The sequence below is a fragment of the Chlamydotis macqueenii genome, chromosome 1, assembly GCF_036417535.1.
Source record: "Chlamydotis macqueenii isolate bChlMac1 chromosome 1, bChlMac1.mat, whole genome shotgun sequence".
Lineage (NCBI taxonomy): Eukaryota > Metazoa > Chordata > Aves > Otidiformes > Otididae > Chlamydotis > Chlamydotis macqueenii.
In genome coordinates, this window is record NC_141556.1 from 193369643 (window position 1) to 193379794 (window position 10152).

At 47.9% G+C, this 10152-nt stretch overlaps 1 protein-coding gene across 10 annotated transcripts in view; it reads right to left on the reverse strand.

Moving 5' to 3' along the window:
• The window catches only part of PAN3 (poly(A) specific ribonuclease subunit PAN3), a 102028-nt gene extending 97797 nt beyond the window's left edge, over nucleotides 1–4231 (reverse strand). For 3 of the 10 annotated variants that reach the window (XM_086739452.1, XM_086772021.1, XM_086772023.1), the window contains exon 1: nucleotides 3084–4224. In XM_086739452.1, coding sequence (XP_086595578.1) covers nucleotides 3084–3510 — 427 coding nt within the window. In that variant the 5' untranslated portion in view covers nucleotides 3511–4224. Of the gene's footprint in view, nucleotides 1–3083 lie in introns of all 10 variants that reach the window. The other 7 variants (XR_015257479.1, XR_015257480.1, XR_015257478.1 and 4 more) reach the window with 6 other exon arrangements.
• Nucleotides 4232–10152: the final 5921 nt, after the last annotated feature.

The window sequence follows — 10152 nt, forward strand, 5'->3', positions numbered from 1 at the left end:
AATACCAACATTTCCTTTTTGCAGGTAGGCAGCTGGCCACCTTACATACGGAAGGTGAACCACGCACAATGCTGAACACTCACAGCTCCAGGGGAAAAAGCAGGAATGGTACTTTGAACACATATGCTCCAAATGTCAAGTAGTCTAGAGGTGGGGGGCAGCAGTGTCAGCTTCTTAGAGTAGGCAGAGCTCATCAGCATAGTCAGTCTCATTCCCCAAGAACATAAAAAGCTACACAGTCAGGCCAAAGCCACATTTAACCCACTACCTCATCTCTGACACTGGACAGCAGCGGATACGCGGACAAAAGCATAAGCATGAGGCAGGGATAAAGCAGGATTTCCCAGCAGGCTCTCAGCCATATGTAGGGGAAGATGAGTCTGATTCAGAGATTTTTTTTTTTTTCACATTTAATAATCTCATGCACAGTTTTCCTCAAAGAATATCTGACGACTTTTGGAATCCCTGTCAGATGTTAGTATCCAGAACATGTATGGCACAGAATAGCTTAACCACGCATCATGCAAGAAACTTCTGGTTAGCTCTGAAGATGTCACCTGCTCATTCCACTCCGTACCCTCATAGTGAAATACTTCTGCACTGGAGTATTTCTTGTATTTTCACTGTTCATCATCTCCTTATCACTCAATGTTCCTATCACCTATGTTGTGAAAATAACTCTGTATTTGGGGAGCCTTTGTGATTACCACAGAAAAACCTATAAGTAAATTAATAATCCTGTACTCAAAGCAGGATTAGAGTAACACGCATGTTAGAATGAGGCACTGACCCACTTTTAACAATAAATAGGACTACACAGTTAATTAGTCAATGAGCATTATCTGCTCTGTGCCCTGAATGAGGTTGTGGTCCAGTAAGGAAGGAGGAAGAGAACGTGGCATCCACAGCCATGTAACTGAAGACTACAAAGTATTTTGAATTGGGCATGACAGACAGTGAGACTGTACAAGCAAGTGATTTTTGGCAATTCTCAATTTCATGTTCTTAATCTCAGAACTTTATTATTTAATACAACTTTGTGTCTTACTTTCTACAACCACAGAAATAAAACTTTCATTCTATTCACTTGAAAAATCATACTGTTAATACCATGGATCATCAACCAGGTAATATTTTTAGATATTAGCTTGTCAGTACCTATACAGATCAACTCCAGATTTTGAAAAACTATTTTCCTTATCTGTTTCGCAAATTTATATCAAAGCAAGGAAGCTTAGAAGTGAGACGGGGCCCACTCCCTCGCTCTTCAACTTTAATTTCTCTCTCCTTATTTTCCTTACTCTTTTTTCCTAGTTTCTTCCTGTAAGATCATCTTCTACTAGTCCAAGCTTTTGCCTCCTGTAACTGCAAGTGAGGTGGCTTTCCCAGCAGGTAATCACTGATAAGAGCAGAGTGGGTTTGTCCATTCTTGGTGCCCTCACTCCTCATAACGGGTGCAACTGCAGAGAGCTCTACGTACTTTTAAACCCCTGACACATTCAACAGAAGCATGTTTTCCAAATAAGTTAACTGCTCAACAGTATTGATCTGAGTGCACACAAATTCTGAGGTTTTTTTTCCCCTTAGATTTATGCTTGGGCAAGTTTTGGAACTTTTTCTTAGAAAAGCAGCCTTCATTTGGGAGCTTTTACCCCCAAGTCAAATTATGAACCCTCTCTCCACGCCTGAATCACATAGTTTAGTTGACTTTAGTGACTTCATTTTGCACAGGGAAAAAGTATATTTCATCTCTAACTCTGTCCAAAAGAAAAATGAACAATGATCGACTTAACACTACTGAATCTCTCCAAAATATTTCTACCTGTGGAGAAAAAAAAAAAAAAAAAAGGCAAGACAAACTTCAGCTTGAACAACTGAAATTTGGCAAAATTATCAAAATCTGAAAACAGTATCCTTTAATAGAAAGCATTAAGCAATTCTATATTACAGGCTCCTCCTGGAAGTGTAGACATGGCAGCGCTGTGCTAATGAAAGATACTGACAAGCTACCAACTACAGAGATAACACTGCTCAGTGGTGCAAGCTCACCACACCTGGCAAAATAGCAGTTGCAGGTTCCTGAAACACATATCAAGCACTAAAAAGCTACACACAGGAAGTTCAGCATGGTTGCATCTTAATTTCAGAAAAATATGGTTGTGACCATTTAGTAGTTGAGTCATTTAATATAAACAAATACCAGGCTTATAACAGAAATCAATAATGCAACCAAGCTTCCTATACTCACTTAAATGGGTATGATGTTTCTGAAGGAGCACCTTCTCCCAGCTGCCAAGTGCTGCTTTACTTACAAACGGAACGGTTTGCCGCAAACACCATCTAGCTACTGGACCGCACATTAGAAAGACGTGTAACCGACCAGTGACAGCAGTGCTGCTCTGCATGGCATGCAGGCAACCTGAACTCTCAGCATTCGAGAAGGGGCTGTGCACGAAGGCTGAAGAAGCCTGGGAAAAACAAACTTAAAAGCAATTTCTGCTCACAGTAGCAGATAATGCAGATATATGTAGTTATTTATAAACTACTTTCTCTTTTTTTAAATGCAATATTCCAGCTGGAACATTTAAAACTTCCAAGAGCTGAAACTCAGCACAAGTGTTTGGAGGAGCCCATCCGGAGGGTACTTCTCCGAAAAGCGCTGCCTCCCTGCTATCACCCTCCTCCCCACCTGACTTTGGGCAGGGAGGTCCAGCGGACCTGCACCGACCGACGGGCGGCCGCCCGGGTGCCCCCGTAGCCAGCCGAGGGCAGCCCCTTCCCATCAGTACCGGTTGGCTGTCCCTCCTGCGTGTCCCGGGGCGGCCGGCACAGCCTCGTCCCGCCCGCCCGGGACCACCACAGCGCCCAGCACCGGTCGAACCCGCGGGTGAGGTAGCGGGGGAGGCCGGGAGGGCGGCCCGGGGACCCCCGCCGCCACCATGGCTGTTGTTATTTGTTTCCGGTAGCACCACAGCGTGTCGGGGAGCAGGAACAACGCGCCGCCCGCCCCCCCCACCAACTCCCGCCGCCGCCCCCCTCCCGGCAGCCCCACCCCACCCCCCGGGCCGCCCCGCCGCACTCACTCGCCAGCCGCGGGCCATCCAGCCCCCCGCCGCCGCCGCCACCGCCTCCGCCTCCCGCCCCCAGCTCGGCTTTCTTAGGCCCCACCACCGCCGCCGCCGCCGCCACCGGGCCCGGGCTGGCCCCGTGCGGCGGGTAGCCAGGCCCGGCGGCGGCGGCGGCGGCCGGGGGGATGCCGAGCGGGAGCCCGCCGAGAGGGGCGGCGGGGCCCGGGCCGGCGGGGGCGGCGCCGGGCTCCTCATGCAGGAACTGGCACTCCTCGCCGTAGAAGCAGGTCTTGTCCTTGGCGTAGTAACGGCAGAACTTCAGCTTCACGGCACCGCCGCCGCCACAGCCGGCCCCCGCCCCGCCAGCCGCCGGCCCCACCACCGGCGGCGACGGCCCAACCACCGGCGACGGCGACGAGCAGGGCAGGCCGCTGCTGTTCATGGCAACCGCCCCGCCGCCGCCGCCGGGGTCGGCACCATGGGGAAGGAGGGCGGGAAGGAGGGGGCGGGGAGGGGGAAGGGGCGCGGGAACCGCCGTCACCCCGGGCTCTGGCTCCGGAAGGGGGAGGAGGGGGCGACTCCGCGCCTCTTAAAGGGGCCGCGCGGCCCGCGGCGGGGGCGGCGGCGCCTCCTCCTCCTCCTCAGTGGTCCCGACGCTGGGGGTTGTTTATGCCATTTTCCTCTTCCTGAGCGGCCGCGGGGGCGCGCCTGCGCCGGCGTGGGGCATGCTGGGTAGCGCCGCCGGTCGCCGAGCCCGAGCTCGGGCCCGGGCCGCGGCCGAGGAGCCGGCGGCCGCTGTCCGCTGTGGTCAGGAGCGGTCGGCAGAGAGCGGGCAGGCGGGAGCCGCGGAGTCTCAGGCGGTCGAGCGCGGTGTGTCCGGCGAGGCGAGGGAGGCCGGGGACTGGCGCGGAGCGAAGTGAGCCGCCTCGTCCCGCCGCCGCGGCTGGGTGTGCGCGGGCGGGCGTTAACCGTCCCGCAGGGCGGCAGCCCGCCCTTCGACGGTCCGCGAACGTTAGCGCCCGTTTGAACGGGGCACACGGCAGATGCGGGTCACCTCCTGCCTCCCGCCCGGCCCCTCGGGCCGGCACAGGGCAGAGCCCGAGGCCGAAGCCGCTCGGCTCCCGCGCTGACTGTCGGGCTGGTTCTCCTGGAGGTCCGAGTACCGGCGGTCCCAGCAGCAGCTCAAACGATTTCCTCTCCCAAAAAATCATCTACCTCTTTCCTGCTGAAAAACAGACGGCAGCCCGGTCGCTTTTCCCTGCCTGCTGGCATCACGGGAATGCAGCCTGAGGGATTCTGCCTCTGCAGGGTTGGGACCGGCGGGCTGGCTGTTCTTAAGGGGGTGTTTGAAGTGTTCTCCCCTGAGCGCGGAGAATTTTGTTACGTGGATTTTCAGTGACTCACTTGCAAAGCTACTCAAGTTTTTTTTTTTCCCCTCAATCAAATTGTTGGCATAGCTTGTGGTGCGATTGCTGGAATCATGCGTATATAGTGGAAAAACCATCATATGTTAAGTGCACTTGACATTATTTTGGTAAGAAAAACATTTACTGTAGAATTAAGGTTACTTTTTGTCTATCATAGTCTTCTCTCTTACTAAAAACGAAAAGAAAATCAGGGCCTGCCTCCAAGATGCTTTGACAGTTTGTGCAAAAAGAAATTTAAAAAAATAATGAGTAAGCTTTTAAATGTCACGTTGGAACAAATCAAAGTCATTCTTCCTCGGATAAAGTCTTTAAAGACTTCAAGAAGTAAGCATGCCTTAAACTGAAATCTCAAGATCACTATTTGTGCAGTCAGAAGTCCAAGCTTATGAACTAAGTGAGGAAAAAAAAGGTGGTTGCTCTGCAAAAAAAAAAAAAGGTTGGACAAAAAACTACAGAAGGGCAATGCTACAAGAGTCAGGGCTCCAGTTCTAGCCTGGTATCCAAAGAAAATAAGATGGGAGTATCATCTCTCTGTTATTCCCAAACAGTTTTCAGCCTTTTTTTTTCCTTTTAGCTGTATGACAAAGAGCTCACAGCTTCTGTGTTCCTGTATGTTTAGAAAAGCGTGCAGAAGGGTGGAAAGACCCTGTTGGTTTCTCCATTAAAATCTCTTAGTAGGAGCTCAGACAAACCACAGCAGATTCCACAGGGAAGAGCATCCTCTTATGAGGCCTCAACCATGGGAAATGTTTCAGTCTTAACTTATGCCTTCTCAGACAACCAAGACCAGTTTGCTTTAGTATGCAGATCAGAGGCGGTCCCAGCTGCTTTAGCTGAGGTGCCCACAGCGCTACGTAGTTGTATATTGTTGGCATCAGTGTTACACCTCTGAGGAGTGAAAAACCAAGGGCTTCCTTGCACTGTGAACTGTTGCAGCTACACACGGGTGCCCATGGGTGAGCTTCCCTCCGCTGCTGAAGTGGGGAAAGGGAGAGCCTGGAAGTGCATTGTTTTCTCTCCCTTTATCCTGCTCAGTCATGCCCTGGGAAGACGCCAGCACAGGGCAGAGGTCTCAGGCAGATGAGGCTTTTAGGGTGCATGGGTTCATGAAGGGGAATAGGAGGTAAAAGATGTTGTGTGGGGGAAGAGAGGAACCCGATATCACCTTCTGCTGAAGTCCAGTTATCAGCAGGCTATTTATCATCCCTTATTCCATGTGTGATGTCCTCTGGAAAAACATCCCTTCCCTCCAGAAAGGTCAAATTGGGTGGACAAGTTATCCATGTGTGTGAGAAGGTTGGAAGGGGCTGCAAGAACATGTTAATAAAGAGAGAAAAAAAATCTCAGCTTTCACCCAGAGCTTTCCCAAGCTCTGTGGATCTTTTATCCCGAGCTTTAGTACTGTGGATTTAATGGTATCAAGTTATCTTAGGAGAGATTTCATGATACACATAGGGTAATACCTTTTCTGGGTAAACTGGTTGAACATGAAATGAATTCTTCCAAGCAAAGACTTCAATTGCATAGCCACTCCCATTGCTGAAGTGTATTCTAACCTGTGTTTTCAACCTTGTGAATCTGCTTTTCCCACAGCTCTTTTGCTGATCCATGCATATGTCTAATGTTACATATACACAGTGAGGTTAGGAACAAGGACACAAATGGGCTTGTGTATACATGACCCACATTTTTTTCCGTCTGCGTGCTGTAGCTTGGATTGAAAACATGCCCTCTGGATGCGGGAAGAGCTGAGATAGCGGACTGGGCAGTAGCGTCTGATCCCGCCAGTTGGAGTGCCCAGATGGCTATGAGACGTGCGGAACGGTGCCAAGAGTGTTTGGGTTTTCCCCACCAAAGTCGATGTAAGTGTTGTACCTGAGCCACTGATTATCAAACCGACTTGGAAGTGTCCCTCTTCTTTTCTACATTCTCTTGGCCAGCAGAGCAGAGCCAGTAATGGGTAGGGGCTCAAGATGGCATGAGCCTCTTTTCGTGGGTTTGGCAAACTCACCTCTGCTGTCTCTTCAGTTCTGTTAACTATATATAAGGACTTGGCCTGAAGGCTGACCTGCAGCTACAGAGTGTCCATATGGGAGCCTGACACTTTCTTATTAACTGTAACCATGTGTTCCTCTCCAGAATTTTATTTTTATTGTCTGGTCAGCCAGAGCACTGAGGAGTCCTGCCAGCCATTCGCTATTTGCTTGAACTTGCTCCACTGCCTTGTGCAGTGCACAGAGATTTACTGGGCATTCCTGCAGAGTAGTGATTGATGATGTTACCATTTTTTTCACAAAACTAGGTCCCCTGTTAATTGAAGCTGGCACCTATATGGAGAGCGCTGCCGTTCCTCTCCTGGGCACATACCCAGATTTACTTTGCATGAGATCCAGGGAGCAAGATGAAGGAGAAACAGATAGATGCCCCTGGGTCTTGTCCCACTTTGTAGTCAAGTCACAACTGTGGTGTGCTCTTCGATGCAGAAATGGGGAAATACTCCTGTATGTATGCATGAAGCCACAGCCAAGTGACAGAGTTTTCATGAGCTCTGACAGAAAAGCAGAACAGAACATTGTGAGATGAAAAATAAGAGGAGAGGGGGGAGAAAAAAAGAAATCCTTGAGAAGGAAAGCCCTGCCAAGAGCTCTTTTCTCCAGCCAAAGCAGGTCACAAGTGCCAAATAGCTCTCCCCTAACATTCAAACCAGTGTTGAGAAAGCCATGCCTGCTATTGAGAGTGACAGTTTATCTTTCTGTCGACCCAAAATTAACATGTTTAGTAAATCATGTGGAAACAGATCCTGAAGCGCAGGCTGGCATCAGATAATGCAAATGAATAACAATACTTTTTGAGGGATAGAGTTGTTGTAGCTGTGATTTTTTAAAAGGCATAGGTAAGAAAAGTTTTGTAGGTAGGAGTCTTGTTAAACCAACCGAGTAGTTGGAAAAAGTAATGCCTGAACACTGTTTTTTTCAACAGTACCAGTTGATCTATTAGGAGATATTCTCTCTAATCACAGAACTGGCCTTGCTTAATATTATTGAAATAGATCAAGTGAAATACTTCTAAAAAAAAAGGTTTTTACATAATCTGAATTTAACCTTTAAAGTCTATTATTATAGTATATCCCCAAGAAAAAAAAGGCAGCAAGATTTACAAAAATATAAGTGTGATCAGAGTCCACAGTCATATTAGACAAGAATTTAGCATTTGTTCATTTATTTTTTGAAGGAAGAGTAATAAAACCTGATAGTTCAGTATATACTCCAACTGCTGTCTGAAGTCTAAGGGAAATTGCCACTCTTGAGAAGATTATTCCACAAAATTAGGGGGTTTTTAATCTTCCTTTGAAGTGTTTGAGAATGACTAATACGGCAGCCAGGATATTGGATTGAAGGGATCAGCCTGCTGTGGCAATACCCATGGGACCCTAACTAGGCGGTTGTCTTTGCTAACAATATGTGGAAGAAATGAAATGTTGCTCCTAACCAGACTCTCATTCACATGCAAAAAGAAATCCATTCCGACTCAGTGAAGTTTTTAATTCAAACTAAGAAGTAAGACAGGAGTTGACCCTGAAGTGCTCCTGCTAACACCTATGTTAATAACATATGCTAACACCTATGTTAATAACACGAGTGGGGGGAGGTCTAGCCTTAGGCTAGAGCTCATATTAGTACAAGCATTAAAATATGTCTAGTTTCACCGTGCCAATAATCCAGTCATATGGTTTAGCTAGAGAGTTTCTTACCATGTGGCTACTCCTGATGGAGCTGGCTTTATCTAGCTGTTGCAGTGAAGGCCAACCATAACGTGACATAACTTGGATAAAATGCTTGGTAACAGAAACCACTCTCCCATGGTGGAAAAAAAGCCCTACTCAGAAGAATGCTTTCCTGTTGTATACATGTGTATGACACATTTGTTGAATCCTTTCCATCCCAGTCTGGCATCTTCTGGAATAAGTTAATATGCCAGATTTTATATTTTTACTTCACCCTGTAGATATGAACTGTTCTAGCTGATGGCATCTTTCACAGAAGCTTTCAAACTGAAAACATCATGTGTACAGTAAGACTTCTGATACCAGATCAGCTGAATCACCAGCAACAGTTTCTCACGATTAAGAAAGTTAATGTTAGCTTTCCTTCTCTGAACTACAAAAAGGCAAAATATCTTCAATGAAATCCCAGCAGTTTCCAGTTCTGAATGCATCAGGTGGAAGAGAAAACAAAGCACTTTGCTCACCTGCCAATTTTAAATCAAAGGACTCAAAGGACAAGCATCTACTCTTTTAGTATGTGCGTAACTGTTTGGAAAGGTCATTGCCATTGCCACCAAGCTGCCCATGAGCAGTAAGTGAGTGGGGTAGATTTCTGGTAGTCTCAGAACAGAAGCACAAACTGTCTGCATCCTCATTTCTGAGGGCAAAACTTACATGTAGGTGTGGTGTTGAAAGGGATACAAGAAAGTGCAAGAAAGACATGGACTTACTGGAGTGAATCCAGTGAAGAGCCGTGAAGATGGTAAGCAATTGGAGTGTCTCACGCATGAGAAAGGGGTGAAGAGGCTGGGACTGTTCAGTCTGGAAAAGAGAAGGCTTGGGAGGGATCTTATCAGTGTGTATAAATATCTGATGAGGGAGTCTGAGTGACAGGACCAGAGGCAATAGGCACAAACTGAAACTTGGGAGATTCCCTCTGAACATCAGGAAACCCTTTGAGAGTGGTTGAGCACTGAATAGATTGCCTGGAGAAGTTGTAGACTCTGCATCCTTGGGGATGTTTAAAACCCTACTGGGTGTGCTCTGGGGCAGCCTGGGCTAGCTGATTGTGCTTTGAGCATGAGGCTGGACTAGGCGATCTCCAGAGGTATCTTCCAACCTCATCCATGCTGGGACTGTGTTCCAGTGAGGGCTGTGGAAAAAAAAAGGCAACCTGCCAGCCAAGAAAGCTTGTTGCCAGCATGACATTTCCCTGTTTGCAATGATTTCTCTAAGGCCTGTGGAATCCTACAGTTTTTGCATCCTTGCAAATATGTACTTCCCTAGTTTTCATATCATTTCAGCTCCTTCCTTTGCACTGCATCCCATACAAACTTGTCTTCAGCACCAGAGCACAGTGCTATTGCCTCAGTTTGTTTTTCTAAGGCAGTCTTGTGAGAGATCACACGCTCATCTTCACTAACAATGCTGGCCTCAATACCATTTCCCCCATTGCCCATGCGATTACCTTTGTGACATTTCTGTGGCTTCTTTTATGTATGATATTTCCATTTAGTTCTGGTCCATCTACATTTTTGTTTAATCTTCCCTAATGCAAAAGAAGCTATTTACAACGTGTCAATGAAAAAATTTAAAATCTAGATATCATCTCTGGCAGGTTTCTGAGAACACCTTACTGACATTGAATTTATTTGCTTAGGGGATCCTGGGGGAGATGCTCCAGCTTGTCCCTTAGAACTAGATCCACTTTCTGCCCAGGGGACACGACGCCTGGCTGTGGAAGCTGGAGGGACCTGCTTGCCCCTCTGCAATGGCTTGTCCTGCTGCAAACCAGAGGCCCTTGCTGGGGCAAGCAACTTCAGCCACGGCCAGGCTAGTTCCACCCTTTACACACCAGTGACTGGGAAGTGATGTGGAGCAAGCCCTGGAGTGC